The 19,104-nt window shown below is 41.9% G+C and overlaps 1 protein-coding gene across 1 annotated transcript in view; it reads right to left on the bottom strand.

The window, feature by feature from the left end:
- The window catches only part of scrib (scribble planar cell polarity protein), a 39,523-nt gene that overhangs the window by 14,475 nt on the left and 5,944 nt on the right, over positions 1-19,104 (bottom strand). The window contains exons 8-28 of the mRNA XM_035657019.1: positions 18,857-18,975; positions 18,523-18,722; positions 17,857-18,023; positions 17,303-17,430; positions 16,987-17,112; positions 16,606-16,791; positions 16,100-16,468; positions 14,241-14,303; positions 11,439-11,528; positions 11,270-11,347; positions 10,751-11,068; positions 9,383-9,463; positions 7,312-7,560; positions 6,720-6,830; positions 6,455-6,631; positions 6,235-6,351; positions 5,713-5,901; positions 5,350-5,469; positions 4,721-4,777; positions 4,058-4,114; positions 2,793-2,873 (exon numbers count right to left, since the gene is read on the bottom strand). Coding sequence (XP_035512912.1) covers positions 2,793-2,873; positions 4,058-4,114; positions 4,721-4,777; positions 5,350-5,469; positions 5,713-5,901; positions 6,235-6,351; positions 6,455-6,631; positions 6,720-6,830; positions 7,312-7,560; positions 9,383-9,463; positions 10,751-11,068; positions 11,270-11,347; positions 11,439-11,528; positions 14,241-14,303; positions 16,100-16,468; positions 16,606-16,791; positions 16,987-17,112; positions 17,303-17,430; positions 17,857-18,023; positions 18,523-18,722; positions 18,857-18,975 — 3,083 coding nt within the window. The remainder of the gene's footprint in view (positions 1-2,792; positions 2,874-4,057; positions 4,115-4,720; positions 4,778-5,349; positions 5,470-5,712; positions 5,902-6,234; positions 6,352-6,454; positions 6,632-6,719; positions 6,831-7,311; positions 7,561-9,382; positions 9,464-10,750; positions 11,069-11,269; positions 11,348-11,438; positions 11,529-14,240; positions 14,304-16,099; positions 16,469-16,605; positions 16,792-16,986; positions 17,113-17,302; positions 17,431-17,856; positions 18,024-18,522; positions 18,723-18,856; positions 18,976-19,104) is intronic.

Raw genomic sequence — 19,104 nt, 5'->3', positions numbered from 1 at the left:
AAACCTCAATCACTGAACACACAAGATAAAAACTAAACTGTGTGACAACTACATGTAATGTCTGGTGCGCTCACTTTAATCCCCACACAGGAAAAGTATGTGTATGTCAACTGTTCCAGTACAGTAGGTCAAAGTTAAAGCAGGATGTTGGTCTATACACTGTAATAGATGATAAAACAAACCATTCTCTCTTATAATCATTTTGTTTTCTCTTAAACATAAGTTTGGCTAACCTGTGGCTTTGTTTTGTCTGAAGTATCCTATTACAAACCACTAAATTAAACAAAGAAATTCCAGAAATAAGAGTAATTCCCTCTGTCTTAAGATGTGCTTCTGTAAATAGACACTTGACACACAAGCCTCTAGTTGCTAAAAAGAGTTACTCACATCACTAAATCTTTCCTGAAGCTTCACAGTGCCCATCATTCAAGACTTGTTAAGTGCTGCCGTACACTACTAGACAGATTACTACAGTCCAGGCTCTTGGCCTCTGCCTTAAATAACCACATTATCAGAACAGTGAGACATTCAGGCTCCAGCACACCTTCAACTCCTACTGTACTGAGCACAGAGGACAGTTAATGTCACTGTAGGAGGGGAGAAAATATGCCACATTTAACCCAGCCCATGTAAAGAAACCTGATACTGTAAGCGCAACCGTAGAAGTGTCATGTTTTTTAAATACCTAACACTGAAACAGACCTCCTACAAAGCCTCAAATCAACCTACAGAAGTCACCCACTTTGTAATTTATCCCACGTGACCTTGACGTATCTGGTGATAATCAAAATAGCCGGACTAAGAATACAACAAGCATTGTGTGGCAGTAATGTGGCTCTCTACGTGCTGACTATAAGAGTCGGTGGTGTGATGAGGGTCAGTGGGGTGGAATGTGAACGAGTGCCCTTTTGGCTCCGACGCAGACTGTGCGGGACAGCTGGGGTTTTGGTGTGAGGCTGCTGGTTCATCAGCATGCCAACGTGCTGAGCTGGCCATGCTGGGAAGAGCTGCATGTCAAAGGAACCGGGAACTGAATCTAATTTACTCCCTACTTGTACAATAGGGTGGCAACTGCTTCTCAAAAGAACATTTAATTAACAAAGTAGATATTAGGGATTTTGAATTGTATTTTCTTGTTTTTAAGTTCCTATTTTATAATATTTTTTAATGACACTGAATGTCTGTCTCTGTCGTGATAAAGGTTAGTGGACTTTAAACTCAAATGACTGATGGAAATAAGTCCTGCACTCTATTTTTCTTGTCAAAGATAGAAGGATATATGTTGTTTTTCATAAATACATCACAATATTGTCAATAAACTAAAAAAAAGTTACCATTACCACAGCTTTACTCTCAAACTCCCTTCTTTCCAGTGATGTTACAAAAGGTAAAAGGCAGCTCTGCACCTCACCTCCTATTAAATCACAGTAAACCAGGGCCTGTTTGCAGCATATCACTATCATTAAAAACATACTCTATTTTATTAACATTTCTAAACTACCATTTTCAACAAGAGCCATCACAGATTTTTAGCTAAACCTTTGGTAACAACTTACGAGCAGTTATAAAGGCTCACTGTGATACAGTTTGAACAGGACCACGTGGGCTGGAGCAGAAAATCCAGCTCTAACACACCGGACGAACAGCTGCATGTCAAATGTAGGTTAAGTTCTTCTAGACAATCTAACAGGCCAAAGAGCTACAAGTAGAGCACAAAAACAAAGTCACGATCTACTTAAAGTCTACGCTACTTGTGTACAGCAGGGCGAAAGTTAATGTGAACCAAATGTTAATAAAGACAGAATAATACTTGGGTCTAAACAGTCTAAGTGTGTTCAAACCAAAAGACATAAAAATCATAAAAACGCAGACACAGAGTCGGATCAAAATGAAATAAAGAGACAATAATTTCAGACGGAAGTAGCGGCAAATGCGAGAAAGGAAATACCTGTAGGATGGTAGCAGGACAGCGCCGTATGTCCACTCAAACGTACTCCTCCGAGGACTTTGGGAACTCCAACTAAAACACTTGTCTGTCACTCTTAGACGATAATCCCCCTCCCTGTCTGACACTCCACCCACCCAAGAGACTCCATCCAGTTCAGAACCAGATGCAGGTTTAAAATATCACAGAGGATAGGCCGTTTGATAGTGGGCAGCTGTCCCCTTCCCCCCACCTCGCCACCTCTTTCACACACACACACTCACTCACACCCTGTATCAACCACAGTGTCTGCCCTCTGGCCATGTTTCCGTTTCGATCCCCTCCCTTTTTTCTGTACTTTAGAGACACTTCTGATCGTCTTTCTTCCGCTTTTATTATTTTCTGGTCTTCTGTACTTGATGAGCTCGGTCTTCACGTTTTTTTTCCAAACTTCTTGATCACTTTTTGATCCTCATGTTATGTCTTCAATCCAGGTCACATCTGCTCTTGTTAATTGATGTGGGACTCAGTTACATCACACGGATATGTTGTATGGGTTTGGCCTTGGAGCCACCATCTGTGATGTGTTGAGTTGGGGTTATGCGTATGGATGGAGGTTAACATTCCTGCTCCTGGAGCAGCAACTGGTCGGCTCTGGGTCACTCAGTTTCCCAGGACATAAAAACAATGGATTCCATGAAGAGGTCTATTCTGAGCCAGGAAGGCCATTACAACACAGCCACGCACAAAAAATACAGAATCACAACTACACTCTCTGTCAGACATGTTAAAAAGTAAGTGGATTCATAATATTTAGTTTTATCTTCTGCTGCTGTCTGAAGATATTAGAACATAAAGTGAGTCTCACCCTGTTGAGCTTCTGCAGACTGGTGGTGGGCAGTGCAGCCAGGGTTTTGTAGTCAAGTTTTAGAGGTCCAGTGCCGATGTTCTACAGAAATAAATAGACAACAGAGGTGAGAAGGGGACAAGGCTGAGGTTTATTATACAACAAGCGGGAATCTATTTAAAGCGAAGTCGTTTTACTGGAGGAAGCTTTGTATAGAATTGTAGAGAGCCATTCCTATAAAGTAAAACATCCAGTTATGCTGAAAATGTGAACTAGCTTTATCACAATAAAATAATTGATTTCAGTCAATATAGATAATTACTGATCATTTTTTCATTGCCTATTTTTAATAAAGAGAAGGTTGAACTTAACCACTGTATTAATCAAAGCACACAGGTAATAATTGTTAATGTTAATCGTGTACTGACTGTGATTGTTTCTTGATATGTAACAGATTGTGACTGATGACATGCTTCATTATCAGGAGACATGATGGTGTTTATGAGCCAGGGCGTATTCATTATGTTGCATTTAATGCATTCAAGTGAAAGTATGAATAATTCTATTGAACAATTTTCCTATTACTAATGATGAAGTGTCTACTGCCAATACATACTGCCATTGTTTTATTGCCCTGGTCTATTTGGTTGTATTCAAGGGTAAGTCTGGTGATACTGATTGTCATAAAATCCAGCAAAAAGACAACAAAAAAAGATTTGATTTAAGTATTGTTGTAGACTAACCTCAGTGTAGCTTATTTAACAAAAGTATATAAAATAGATTTTTGATCTCAGTGGGATTTCCTGGTAAAATAAAAGGTATGTCTTTGTGGCCAGTTTTACATATACGTACAGTATGTAGCGTAAACACAGCAGAAACAAATGGGCTTGGTGTGCCGACAGCAACAGACTAAATGCACAAGAAGGAAAGTAAGAGACAGACTAACACATTTTTAGGTCAGGTCACCTTTTACCAGGACCGACCTGTAGGGGTGTGCCACCCTACCAGCTTGCGACTCAAAAACACTGCCAATGGTTGCTGTTGTTGAAGCACCATCTGCCATAAAGTAAGCCCGTTTTTACCTGTACTCTACCTGGACATGTTCAGTAAAACTAAGCCAGTTTAAATGTAGTTTAAAATGATTTATATAAGAAAACCCAAAAAAAAAAAAAGGTAAAATTTCCCTGAAATACCAAGAATGAGCAACATGGTGAAATCATGTTCGTGTGGCCCTTTTGCACAGACAGGATGGTTGTCTGCAGACCTGCAGATGAGGAGTGTCTCACCTCAGTCTCCTCTTCTAGCAGGCGAGTTGCCTCCTCTCGCTCCAAACGCATACGCTCCTTCACCAAGAAAGGGAGGGGACGAGGAGGAGGAGGAGGAGGAGGAGGAGGAGGAGGAGAGTACAGGAGGGAAGACACCCAACCACACACAGCCACACAGTAATGCGATGAGAGGTGAAGATGGAGGATTTACAGAAGAGGAAAGAAGTGTTACAGGGGGTGAGAAGTGGAGAAAAACAACAGCGGGAAAGTGGCATGGAGATGGGATGATTTTGTGTCACACCAAACACACCAAAGGAAAAGGACAGATGAGAGAAAAACAGAAGGGAAAGAAAGGATAGAATCCGCACACATTAAAAAGTACTCTATTCATTAGCTATGGGAGCAGAAAAAAAGCATGCAAGGTGGGACATTGCAGGAATAGTTCTGTCAAACACAATACCCACACAGGGTGCAGAGGAGAAGCTTCATTCACCCGATAACCGACCAACCTCAAGCTTCTGACTCTAAAGCTCCACCCTGATTCGTGTTTGCCATTTTTTCTGAGCTACGACGGAAAATGTTTTATTCTCTTCTCTCGCTGCATTGCCATCTATCTGCTGATCTGACATTTTTACCTCTAGCCTTCCCAAAAAAAAAAGTATAGAATTGTATTTTTTTACTTACCACTTTCTCCATTTCTTCTCGCTCCCACTGTGATGTCTCTCTCACCATCTCAGACTCCTGGAGAGAGAGATTTAAGATCCTTACAAACCCAATAAATGCTGACTAGCCATCCTGTAAATCTTAGTGGAAACACTGCGTGGCTGAGTAACTTTTTCCATATGAATTATTTTATGACTGTGTATGCGCTGATAAAGAATGTACGACCTAAAAAAAAAAAATCTGTGTCATCAGAGTGCAGACAGAGGAACAACAGAAACTAGCATTCAATAAACGCACAAGCCCCTACATTCCTTTAGTGCGGGCAGTCTCCCAAAAGCTAATCTGGACAAGATAAACAACTGCGCTGGCACTTTTTGGGTGGTGTAGTGAAATGATGGGTATGTGTGGTTGGAGTGAGTCAAACTCCGCTGTCGTTGAAAACTCCACCTGCTGACACCAAACTGCTGTGGAAGCACAGTGTTGCTGAACAAAACATCAATTCATGTGTGATTCCTGGTACGTGGACGAAGGGGTGTACAAACAAACACTGTTCACTTCATGACTGCACAATAACCCGACCGTAACTGCACAGATTATGTTAATTTAGATGTATAACTAGTGTAAAGAACACGGTAAAATCTGTGTTGTACCTTCTGCATTATGTCAATCTCCTCTGGGCTCAGGTCACGGTCTATAGACGAGATGCTTTCCATACTGTTCTTACGGACGATGCCTGTTGCAAACGGGTTGGCAATGATGCCCGGAGATGCCTGAAAAAGGAGAGTTTTGTTTAGGAAATTGATTCAAACAGAAAACTTTTCAGAAAATTACATAACGTTAAGACTGCTGGCAATTTACAGACCAGATCCGTTATTTTCTAGATATTCTGACTGAATATATATACATTTAGGTTCATTCTATAAGCACGTTCAACTCAGTATTGTTTCATTTTAACGTCTCTATAAATGGAAAAAAAACATTTTGTCTAAATCCGACTGCTCATGACGTCGTACCTCCACAGCAGTCACCTTTCGTGGGTCGAAGCCGTCACACACCAGCATGCCCAGACAGTCTCCTACAGCACGGAGCACTCGCACTGCCTCCGTGTGCGTCATCCCCAGCAGGCTGTGGTTGTTCACCTCCAGGATACGCATGCCAACCTGCAGTCGCCCGTCCCTCGCTGCTGCGCCGCTCGAACTCACCTGTTTGAATATCAACCAAAGTACAGATACCTTGATGACTACAACTTCCTGTGATAACTTTATAATTGTAATTCAGAACCAACACGTGTCCTGTTAATGTCATCTTATATGTAACTCTTATTAACCAGCAGTTTGCATTATCTTATTCCTCCGTCGACAGCAGAATAGATAGATGTGGCTTTAAATAAAATGCACTGCTTCATTACTCTTCAGACCAGTTCAGAAATTCTTTGGGCTCGAATTCCTTCATATGTGGTGAAAAAAACCTTAAAATGTACAAATAAAATGATTCACTATCAAAGTTGTGGTATATAAAATGTATAATTTCAGAACCTTAGAGATAAAGATTCCTTCATCTGTGGCGTCAAAGGGATTTCCTGCATGTCCCTTGGCACCTCCACGAATACTGATTCCAAGCTTCTCCCCTTGCTGCTTCTGGATCACAATTTCCTGCAATGACATACACACAACTCGTCAGGCAAGGTAATGCGAGCAATTACCTGTGTTACGCGTGCGTTTGTACATGTATATGTGTTTGAGCTGACGTCCTCACCTGCATCCCAGGTGGTGAAGGGTCCCTCCGTACCAACATACGGATCTCCTGTTTGTTGGCCAGCAGGGCTCGCACAGCTTCCTGGTGTGTGGCGTGACGCAGGTCGATGGCGTTCACTTCTAATATTCTGTCCCCAACACGAAGTCCACTTTGACATGCTAGACCTTGAGGGATCACCTGGTGATGAGATGGTAAAGTGAGACACATAACAACAACAACACAAAATTGGAAAACAACGAATTTCACAACTCTTTCAAAGTTTTACCTTTGAGATGAACACCCCAGGTTCATTGACTCCAAACGGGTGACTTGCATGATCACTGCCTCCCACGATGCTCAGGCCTAGAGGGCCACCTGACTTCACCAGGGTCACTTCCTGATAGGATTAGAAGTAGAAAATGTGTTGTAGGAAGAGATTTAGAAAATATTTCAAGCCTACATCTAACAAAAGTGAATCAATCAGGTCATAAGTTACAGTCCTGTCTACCACTACAGTATTATTTGTCTAATAAACACAAACCAACCTACTGCATGCACATAAGGATCTCTTTACAGGCATAAGCCGCTAATGTAAGTAAAGTAAGTAAACAGCAGTATCTTTGCATTATTGACAACTTGGAATGATACAGCTGGTATTACAAGGCTACACTCTACAGTACACCATTATTTAAATTAGACCAAGCCTTCATACCATGCACCATCTTCTCTGGAACTGGACAGCATTAACGATAAGGCAGGGGCCAAATGAACAAACATTAACGCTGAATGCCTTAGTGAGGCTTCTAGAGCATGGTCTAATCCAACGGAACAGCTACACAGCATATTCAAGTGCTGGAGTTAGTACAAAGAGGTCTCACCTCGATAGGATACTCGTCCTCCATTTGGCTCAGGTGGTTCCCATGAAGGGAAAGTCCTTCCTCCTCCTGGTCTGGTGAATCTGAGGGTTCTGGGGGTGGAGGGGAGTGGGCTCGTGCCCGGGATTGACCTGGAGAGCCCCCTGGTGCATTCGGGTCTCGCTCCACTAGGAGGGCGATGGTGGGGGAGGTGCCGGTAAGGAGCGCTACTGCCTGGTCATGCCTGGCCTCTGTCATGTCTACACCATTGATCTGGATCGACAGTAAAACCAACCACGGAGGGTGTCAGCCCACCAGGACGCTTCCTTTGCCATTGGTACGATGAACATTAAAAAACAAACATGCTGAAAACGGCCTGCTGCCATCAGTCGCCTCTAATCTAATCCTACACCTCATTACTCAGAATTATTTCTGAATACTTTCACAACTCAAACATTCTGATATTAATTCACGGAGAGTTTGTGAGTGCACAAAAGTGAGTACTGTTATTTGAAGAAGAGCCCAGCACCTGGTCAGAGCAACAGGAACAGGCAGAGAGGAAGAGGGAGCGGGGTAACAGCGAGCTACGAGCAAGCAAAGCTATTTATTTCCAAAAGAATCATGAAAACCCCAAAAAGTCAACTTCTGTTTAGTTTAGTTTAGTTAGGACTGCTTGTGCTATCCTTTAATGTAACACTTTTCAATCCCTTATTGCCTTTGTTTACTTAAAACACAAGTGGAAGTGTGTTATTTCTCCAAAAGGTTTGATCTTAAGTCAACAAAGGCAAACAGGGAAGTCTTTTGACCACTCTGTCATAAAGAATGACTTAATCATTACTTTTACTAACGCTGGCCTTTAGATATGGGAGTATCTTTCAGACATGCACGATTTTAAAAACTATATTCTGGTCCACAGTGACAAGCAGAGGTCAGCACTGACCCGACAGTACCAGCTCTTACCATCGGCTGATTTGCTGCAGCGCCCGCTGCCATGGCAACACACTGATGTGTCTACTATGCCAGCGAGGCGACAAGCTCAGCCCACACCACCCTAACACCATACCCACCACCAAGCAGGCAGGGAGATGCACTTAATACATTAGTGAGCATGCAGACGGAGAAAATGTGAGAAAGAGAGAAAAAGAGAAAAGGAGGCTACGAACAGACAAAAGAGAAAGAACTGAAATACTGCCAAAGGGAAGAGGAAACCCGGGAAGAAAGCAAAGAGGACAATTCAGGGAGGTTTTCTGTGATTCCCAGAGAGCAGGATTTACATTAAAGAAAACCTTTAAGACAATAAGCAGTTTCATCATTCCGCAAACGGAGAGAAACCCTCAGGATGCGTCAAAATCAACCATCATTAGTTGGTTTTACAGTGTGACTGCATAAAAACATGCAAGAGTTACTAAAACGGTGACAGAAAAAAGGAGAGCAAAGCCAAGCATGGAGTTTAATCAGCGGAGGAAACTAAAGAGCGTGGACAGGTCATGAGGAAGCTCTTAGCAGTGAAACATATAACCTCTGTACTGCACTATTTAACCAGAACAGCTACACAGTTTGCATCTGATGAGAGTCAGAATCAGTACGAGGGCTGTGTTAGTATTCTGCCTCAGCTGCCATGTTATGGTCTTGATGTATGAGAGTGAAGGTTGATGAGTTAATTTTCTGCATGTGGTCAGCATGGGACCTAACACAAGTCCGTCTGAGCTATCTCAGATATCACTTGAAGACTTGACTTGAGTGATGAGTGATGAGAGCAGTGCTGTAGGCACATTCGCAATGGGAATATTGAAACACATAGCAATGATGACATAAAATAAGTGTTTCCTTTAGCCTGCAATCAGGCTGTGTTCTTTGGCTTCCACAAAAACTGCTGGAACAACACCAACATCCATTTACCAGGATATAATATATCCAATTTGAACCCATTCTTGAATCCTTACAGGAGGTAATCATGTAAGGATAGAGTTAGGAGAAAAAAACTAAATTATTCCCATTCTCACCACTATGAAAACATTGTAAAAGAAAGCCTGTTTTGATCACACTGAATACTACGACTCCCAGATGGAGATGTGGAGGGGTGTGTAGTACTCACAGAGATCACCCGGTCGCCCACGCGCAGTGTGCTGTCTCTGTGAGCTGCTCCCCCTTCTGCGATGCGAGATATGTAGATTCCCTAAAAACAGACGAGACATTGTCAAATGTTTCAACTTTTCTGGACATTTGAGGATAAATTACTATCACTATGCACTCTCTAAGATAAAGGAGATGTTGCTAATTACACTTATTCCACAAATCTTTCCTGGCCCCGCTGCCTGTGTATCAAATTAGACAGGGTGAGTGGTAAACTGGTGCAATAGGCTGCAATGCTGTGATGAATCTGTGCTAACTGTGAGCTGGAAGGGGAGATAGCAGTCAGTCAGTGTGTAATATCCCACACAGTGTGGATCTGGGCCAAAATTAGACTTTCTGTATTCACTACCGCTGGCACGCTTTATGTAGCAGCCCACAGCGCCACAAATTGTGAAAATAAAGCTGTACACATGAACAAAGAACCCCCCCGCACACACACATTAAAACTGATAAACAGAGTATTATTTGATCATTAAGACACATCATCCCTTTGCTCAGATAAATTACACAGTTTAAGTAAATAAAAACACCTGCCTTGCCAAAACAAAATGTGTAAACACATGCAGAGTCTACTGCACACTCCTCCTCAGATCAACAAACAACCAGCCAAGTCACTGCATCCGTTTCAAAAAGCTTTTGAAAAAGAGGCAAGACTTACAGTCAGACCCGCCTAAATCCTAAAGTTTATGAGTCCTTTCCTCTCTGTTGGCTTGTTGACCTGCACGAGTTGCAATGCAGTACTGCGCTGGCCCAAATGTACAGCTCGCCCCGTCCAATTACAGCGGACCTATCAGGTGTCAAGGCTGGCTATTCATATCTCCGTCTCCCTGGTGATGACTGTAAACGCTGCGGCTAGAATAGACGCTGTTAAAAGACGATGACTGAGACAGAGACACTCTAACTTCAAGACCACACCTGCCGTTTAGTGACTGGATGGTAGATTGTGTCTTTAGCTTCAGATCATCACTTTGATCTAATATTTATCTTTAAACGTAATCTCATGATCTCTGTCGACTACAGACTTTATTGATTAGATTTGGACTTCTGATGGAAAGCTTTAAATATTCTGAATGTGTAACTTGTCATGCTAGTGTTGGATGATAATTCAGTATTTTCACTATTAATTAATCTGTTAATTATTCTCTTAAGTAATCATTAAATTGTCAGAAAAGCAATGTAATACAATAAAACGTGTTATTTAGACATACATCACACAAGGCCAAAAAAAAAAGTATTAAACGTTCAAGTTTAAGCTGGAACCTGAAAATATTTGGCATTTTTTAATGGTTTGACTGATGAAACCATGAACTAATTATCATTTCATTCTCACCGTGTCGCCTGTGCGGTAGGGCGTGGAGCCTTTGCCCCCCGCGATGCTGAATCCCAGCCCCTTGTCGTTTCGCATCAGGCAGGTAGAGAGCCGCTGTTGAGGCCCGCTTTGAGTCGTCTCCAAGTTGAAGGCGAGGCCGCTGCTCCGTCTCTCCCGCGGGAAGTAGTCGTCCTCCGGTCTCAGCGGCGTGGTGGTGATGGCGTTCTCTGGCTCCACCATACGCTCCCGCAGCACCGTCATGGAAACTGTAGCGCCGGAGCTACGAAGAGCTTCAACTGCTGTGTGATGTTCTGCTTCGTGGAGGTCCACGCCATTCACCTGAGACAAATGGATAGAGAGAATGACTGGCTTGTAGTGCTCTTTTTCTTTTTGTTAAAATTTTATTTTAAAATTGAAATACATCTCCTTGCTTACAGTATTGCAATACATGGCGATATATTGAATTGTAACCCCTGTATCTTGATACACTACTAGAAAACTGAGGAAAGAGTTTCTAAAGACAAACAGAAAACACTTTACCTCTAGGAGTTTGTCTCCCACTTTCACCCCCGCTCTGGCTGCAGGACCCTCTTCAGATACTCTGGAGATGAAGATTCCCTGAACACACAAAGAAAAGACAACAATGAATTTGTATAATCTATGGCTTCTGATTTCTTGCACCTATTCAGATTCCAGGTACACGTCTTACCTCGTCATCTCCTTTGTAAGGTGTAGATCCTTTCCCTCCAGCAATGCTGATACCCAGGCCGCCTGTTTGTCGCTGGATGTTCAGGGTGTGCTGCAAGTTAAGGAGGGGGGAGTCAACACGACAACTAGTGAAACCCCTCTGAACGCCACTCAACTCAGGACAGATGGAGAGGGAGGGAAGCCCATAATTTTTTTATTTTTTTTTTTAAGTTAATTGCCATTTATTTTCACATCTTAAACTTTTATATAAGTTATGGGTGACCTCCCTCCTTCTGCCAGAAGGTGGCGTCAATTAATTCATCACAGCAGCATCCTGTCATCATGCCAAGAGATGGATGGAGATAAATGTTGACTTGTCTGGAGCCTAATGTCAGTTCAGTGGATGATTTTGTGCATTGAATTTTGCTGTAAAGACATATAGTAAGAACAAAGATTGTAGTAGTTTGTCATCTAACAGTAACCACTTAACTGACAGTAGACTTCAGACATAAAGTGAACAAACTGTCTGAAGCCCTTTTTTAAGAAGACTCACAAAAGCTTGACCCCTACTAAAAACATACAATGTGTCTTGTGTATGTATGGGAGAAGGGACTTTAAAAAAGTGTTTTTAAAAGTCATAACAGACTGTATATTCTGTATATTTGCAAGCCATGCAAAAAGAGGGAGGAATGGAAAAATATGAGGGACAGGTGGAAGGAAAAAAAGGGAAATGTAGATGAACAGAGTGTGCTGTGTCCTGGATGTGGAGACGGTTTTGGAGTTGTAGTGTGGATAGCCCAGCATTGTTTGTAATGAGACGACACTAATTTCTTAAACAAACAAAGCAGACTCAAACTGGCAGAGACAATTTTCATGTGATACTTAAATGGCACTTGAATGTTTCTAACAAGTTTCAGTACATGTTTTCTTCACAGACCTACAATAACAGGAAAACGCAAGCTCAACAAAAAACACCCGTTTTAAAAAAAAAAACAACAACAATATACAGAAGATTAAGGAAGTAAATATCAAATGTAATGTCCTACAATTTAAAAAGTTAAGTCTTGGCAGTCCACATGCAATCTATACAGGTTTATAACATTAAAATTAGACTACTGAGAAGTAAACTTCATCCATCTTCATCAATCTGGAGCTCTTCCTCTGGTTAGCAGTTGAGTTGCCGTCTATGCAACAAAAGAAAATCACCTGGAGGAAGCAGACTTGCCTCGTCACAGAGCAACCAGCCCATTCATTCCAGGGCAACACAGCATGGACAGGAGAGGAGGAGGAGCAAAGGAGCGAAGCAGCAGAAGCAGAGGAAAGGTACAGGAGCAGAGGGGCAGTGTGGCAGAACCTGATGCTGGACTGGGATTTACACTCCTGTGTTGACTACGGTCAAAGTTTTAGCTATTTTAAGGCATTGCCAGCATTTTAGAAAAAAAAAAAGGTTGACAAATAGGCAAACAATTATCTGCGGCCTAAAATGTGTAAACATTTTAGACATATGGTTCAAGTTGAGGAGGCTGTTGTAGAGTTTCCATCAAATTAATTTTTGGCAGGGAGCCCAAAAAAGTATTTGTAGTTTCAAGTGCTGTGCAGTGTGCAAATCTGCAAAGTCTAATCTGTTTTTTTACTTTTTTACATTACATGCAATGATATGGATATTATGAAGAGGCGTTTAGCATATAGAGCATGCTGTTACTCAGATATATAAGATGTACTTACACTGTTTATCTAGTAGACTCAAAGATCAAACTCAAATAAAGACGAGTACGTCTCCGACCTCCTGACAAATAGCTCTTACTAGTTATTTCAACATGCTGTAAGCACGGAAATAATGGATTCACTGTAACTCCTTGTGAAGAAATATGGAGGATCACTTTTTTTTTTAAATGGATAATGTTGCAAGGGTTGTACGATAAATGAAGCAGCTGCCGTGGTGAACTCGTAAGATGAAGAGCTGCATTACTGGCTATAAACAATGTTGCAGGTGGAAACATTATGTTTTATCTTGTGACTGAGAAGAACCACACAGATGGAGCAGACTTCCCACAGATTCACAAATACCGTTCTGACGGATCATAATATATTAAAGGTGACTTAATAATCGTCAATTATTGCGGCCTTTCAGGGTAGAATTAACTAACTTAATAAGCAGGCAACATCTACAAATTAAGCCTACAAGATGTGAAAGATACAGCAGGGAGATAGAAATGTAAATAAGGTCCCCAGCTGGACTTAAACCGCGGACGCCAGGGACGCCTGGAGCCACGGAGGTGCCCCGTCTACAAGATGTGTTGAGTTTATACTATTACAGCTGTGATATGTTTGTCATATAATGAGTCCTAACCGAAAATAAATAGTTATCCAGTGTGCAAGAGTAAGTTAGTCACTGCTAACCACACTAGCTAATTCATTAAGGGATCTAAGTCCATTATCATTAAGATATTGACCGTGCTAACTAAAGCTGATTAAATAATAAAGGACACAACTAAGAGAAAGAAAAACCATTTGTTAATGTCCTGAAAGATAGTCTAAACTCCCAGGATGCACTCAAACACAGCACATTTGTGAAACCTCAATGTAAGAGTTTAAAAAGAATAAATGTAATGTATAAAACATGGCTACTTCATTCCCGCATCCAGCTTCTGCCACACTGGCCATCTCATAAATGAGTTGTGGTTAGGGGGTCCCTAGTGATTGGCTTGGATTAACCATGGATTTTCTGTGGGTTTTTTCTATACCTCTGAATACAGGTGGGTGAATGAGTGGGTGAGTGAGGGACACAGAGAGACAGACCGGACGGGAAAGAGTATGTACAGACCTCTTCCTCCTCAATTCGAGCAGGTTCAATCAGCAGATTATTGACTTGATCAAATGACACCCCCTGTTAGGACAGGAACCAGCGAGAGGCATGCGGATTAGTCAGGCCAAAATAAAAGTATGCTCACAAGCACACTTAAAAAGAAAAAGAAAAAAGAACTTTCTCACACTTTCCACAAACATCACACAAACACACCCACTGTCTGTTTGCAGGTTGGGGGACTTCCAAGTCCACTGGGACGGACCACCTTGGAGCCGATGCAATCCCACACTCACTCCCCAGCCACCAGAAGCAAATACAGGCAGAGATGGAAAGACAAGACCAAGGAGCTGAGCTACAGTGCAAAAACACACAGTGTAGAGAGCGCACAAGAGAAGGCAAAAGCTCCCGTACCAGAATAAGCCCAGCCTCCACACCACAGACAGCCAACTCCTCCAGTAGCAAGCTTTAATTAAGGCAACAGGCCTACTTTTGTAAGAAAAAAAAATGTACAAGGTTATAGTACTCTGAGCCTATAAAAACCCAAGATATCTACAAAGAGTTAAAAAAAAAGGTTTAAGAAAACCAGGGCAACACTGAAAATACGTCTTGCTGACTTTTATGTGCAAGAACAAAGAAGCTTTTTTTACTCTCTACAATAATTTAAACATCCCATAAAAAAGATTATTGTCATATGACACAAAAAGACTCGTTGGATCTCCCATTCCAGCTCTGCCAGTATGTTCTGGGTGGTCTGAGGTCAGCCACACAAACAGACCCACATTCATAAAACACACACAAAACAAATTTGGTGAGATGATGATGTCTGATCACAGTGTTAAAAAGGGGATTTGTACAATCAGGGTGATAAATCAAGTCTCCCCCAAATACTAGTGATCAATAAGGAGATTCATTTTCATAAGTGGCACAGGAGCAGACGTCACTCACTCCATTCATACTTCAAACACACACACACACACACACACACAGTGTTATAAGAGCAGAGTGTGAAAATGTCATTATTCAATTAAATTTAGGAGATGGCTGATATATATGGTGAGAAGTTTAGTACTGAACTGGGCCAGTGTTGTGCAAGAGAGGCCTGCAGCTGCTTGTGTGGAGAGGACATTTATCTTTTAACGTCAAAAGATCCATATCATATGTTTTCAGTGCACAAAGTTCAAGAAACTATCGCATGTGGAAACAAGACTTCAAAATCAGGTTTCTCTTTCATTTGTCTCCAAGTACGAGACAACAAATGTATATTTTTGTTGTTTATGCGTCCACGTGATCTGAGCGATGTGAGGTATTAGAAAGTGTTATCAGCTTATGACATCTGAGTGTTTGTATGTGGTGAAGGACATCTCATCTTTGGAACACAGCAAAGAAAAAGCAGGCGAGACTGTTGGCGAGTTTGTGGTTAAACCACAAAATCAACTCCTGAGGAAAGCACTGCCCCTGATCCACAGCTCAAGGCTAGACATCTTCATTTCCACAGCGACCCTGCATGCAATGCCACGTCCTTAATAAGTGCTTCAAACTGAATGCAACTTGCAAGGTGGTAAGGGCGCTCTATGCATACAGTTTTTGCATAGAGGCAATGAGCAAGCAAAACATATATTGATTCAGATATATTCTTAAAACATCAACAGAACATTTTAAGCATAAAATGAGTTAATTAACTGATTTGGCGTGTGTTGTTACAACATCTCTGCATACTGTGTTTCCTGCTACACCACTTACTTGTATATTTCTTATATTTCTACACGTGTGCGAATGCAGTAGAGGAAAACAACGCTTTTCTACTTATAATATGCAACAATTTCTACTCCTCCAAGTTCCTGCACTGCACCCTACCACTGCTGGGATCTCTCCTTTACCTTTACTTGACTGGAGTTGACCTGGTGTCGGCTGTCCTCAAGCTCCTCCGTTCTGTGATGGTGCTGAGGGGTGCATATACTTTGCTCTTCCTCCTCGTCCTGATCGTCCTCGGCGGCCTGTGACGGAGAGTTGAGGCTGTCGGGATTGAAGCCCTCTAGCAGGGCGGCCACGGCCTCGGGCTTGGGCAGCTTGGTGATCTTGAAGTGCTTCTTGTAGTGTGGCGTGTCCTTTCTGATCAGACGCTGCTTCTCTGCGGGAAAAGCCGGCCTCTCGTCTTCTCCTTCGCTCCTCTCGCCATCTTCCCCATCATCTTCGTCGTCCTCATCCCCACCACGGATGATGGGCTCCTCTGCAAAGTGCACAGTGGGCTGGAGAAAAGAGGGGTTGAGATATAATTAGTTATCAACAGGGGGAACAGCTTCTTTCAGTTAGAAGGTCAAATGGTAAATTGTATATGTTTTGATGTTTTAACCAAGTGAAAATATACAGATATATAAATATTCACCTCAATATACTCCACCTCCATCTCATCCAGCTCTTCCTCGTCCTGAGGGGAGTGGCCATCTACTAGGTCCTCCCTCTGCGAGGCCACAGTCACATTGTGTCTGTCCTCATGGGAGGTGGCCGACAGTGTGCTATTTGACACCTGGGAGTCATGGCTCTGATTGGACAGGTCACTGAGCCGCTTCTCCTAAAACCAAAACCATCAGTTTGATTGATTCAGGACCAGTGACGTGACATTTGTGTTTAAAACAGTTTTCTGTCTACTTCCTAGAGTATTAGAGTACCAGGTGATTCAAGTCAAAAGCCAGATAGACAATAAAAACTAAACCTTTAAATGATAACTGTCAGACTTGACAATCATTATACAGTATGACGCATGTACCTGTGGATCGTGGGACTCTTCCTCTCCATCAGGTCTGGATGTGTAGGCTTCATTCCTCCTCTCCTCAATCACCTTCTTCATCACCTTCAGCTCACTAGGGTGCGGTGTGGCTCTGCGCTGAAGGCCCTGAAACAAAGAAAACAGGTTAAAAACATGAATTAAGAGTTACATTTTCAATCACTATTAGCCAAAACAAGTGACGAACAGAGATGTAGAGTATCAGTGCTGATAGGTAGGAGGGCAAAACATGAAAATGATCTGTGCAAAATGACATGAAGAGGACAAAAAGTGACACTGTATTGTTTTGCTTGCTCACTCTGCGCTCTGCAGCAGCCTCATCGTCCTCATCCTCAGCTTTGGTCTCCTCCTGGAACTGAATGACTGACACTCGGTTCAGGTTGCTGTCTGTCCAACTGTCATCTACACTGTTCTGCAGCAAGTTCTCTGTGGAAAACCAAGAGAAATTGGGAAGGAGAGAAAGATGTCAAACTGAGCTTAGAGCTGTGGATTCATTTTGAATGTACAGCTTCAAGAACACATTGTGTCAAGTCACATACATACATATGTGGTTTTACAAGCTACAACAAAAACAAAAACTATATAAACACTAATTGTAAAGCTCTAAATATGAGATACATTTCCTACCAGTTAATACAGCAAATAAGTTAGGCATTGTACATACTACAATCTTAGTATCTTAGCAGTTATATAATCAAAATAACAGATTTAAGTATTAATTTGTTGAATAGATGTCTGATAAAATGTAAAATTAAACAAAAACATACTATCTTGATGATATCGGGGTATGCCACATGCACAAAAGACTTTTCCTATATATGTCTGATGAATGACACATGTAGGGTTACTCACCTAGGCTCGGAGAAGGCTGCTGGGGCAGTAAATAGCAGGTCAACACCTTCTCTCCTGTGCGCTCGTCATCCTCCGTCTGGAACTTGAGCATTGGCTGAGACTGGTTCTCTGCGAGCCACATGGCCTTCAGATTGAGGTTTGTCAGGGCAAAAGGCAGGTTTTGTAATCTGGACAAAAGAAGGGATGAGGTATGATGAGCCACAATCTTTCCTTTTCAGTGAAAAATATCATCCACATTATACTTTTATGATTCTAAATGGATGAATTGATGATCACAAAACTCTATAATTTTAGCATTTGAGCATTCATATATCATGTGTACTGATAAATAAATCACAGGAATAAGCTTCATACCACTGCAGAAACATTGCTCTCTCTATAACCTTTCGCAAATTACCCAAAAGACACTTTCACAATGATGCATTTGCTTGAATTTTCCGATACTACATTTACATAACTTAGCACTATAGTTTTGAAAATACATCTACATGAGGTTATATTGTTGTCCTGATCACATTAAAAAGGGCGAAATTGGAGGAGCAGTGTCTCCTGGCTGGATGCTTGTAACACTAAAAAGCCAATTTTTGCGCTGTATTTAAAATCTTTAACCTTAACACGGATACCGTCTGTGTATTATTTACAGTTCAGGGGGTTAAGTAAGCTTACCTGTTCCCAGCCACATCCAGCACGTGCAGCTCAGTGGCATCTGCAAGCTCAGCAGGCAGTTTTCCCAGGCGGTTATCTCTCAATGAGAGAACGTTGAGGCTGGCGCAGCCTCCCAGCTCTTTGGGCACGCTGCCCAAACGGTTGCGGTCTACATTCAGGTTGGTCAGCTTCTTCAGCTTGCCCAGCGAGCGAGGAAGTGACTTTGAGGGAGTGAGACAGAAAACATTAACATTGGGCAGAAATGTTAATGAAGTTCAACCGTTAATTGGGCTTGAGTATTAAGGGGCATACATAGTGCGTGAAAGGCTGCTGTAAATGGTTTACATCCTCCTACCTGTAAAAGGTTCTCTGTCAAGACGAGTTCTGTGAGGTTTTCACACTCTCCTATTGAATCAGTGAGGTGGGTCAGTCTATTCTGGTCCACCTTGAAGATGGAGAGCTGTTTCAGGCAACCTAGACACAGAACACAATACCAGTTAAAATAACAACATCAGTATACTAATATATATATATATATATATATATATATATATAAAAATAATATACCCAACACTAGTAGTGACATTGTTGTGCTCTTTTTTT

This window comes from Morone saxatilis, unplaced genomic scaffold (assembly GCF_004916995.1).
Source record: "Morone saxatilis isolate NCDOM2014 unplaced genomic scaffold, NCSU_SB_2.0 Contig0, whole genome shotgun sequence".
NCBI lineage: Eukaryota > Metazoa > Chordata > Actinopteri > Moronidae > Morone > Morone saxatilis.
Note: the sequence above shows the minus strand (reverse complement) of the source record. Positions and strands in the feature narration are given on the sequence as shown.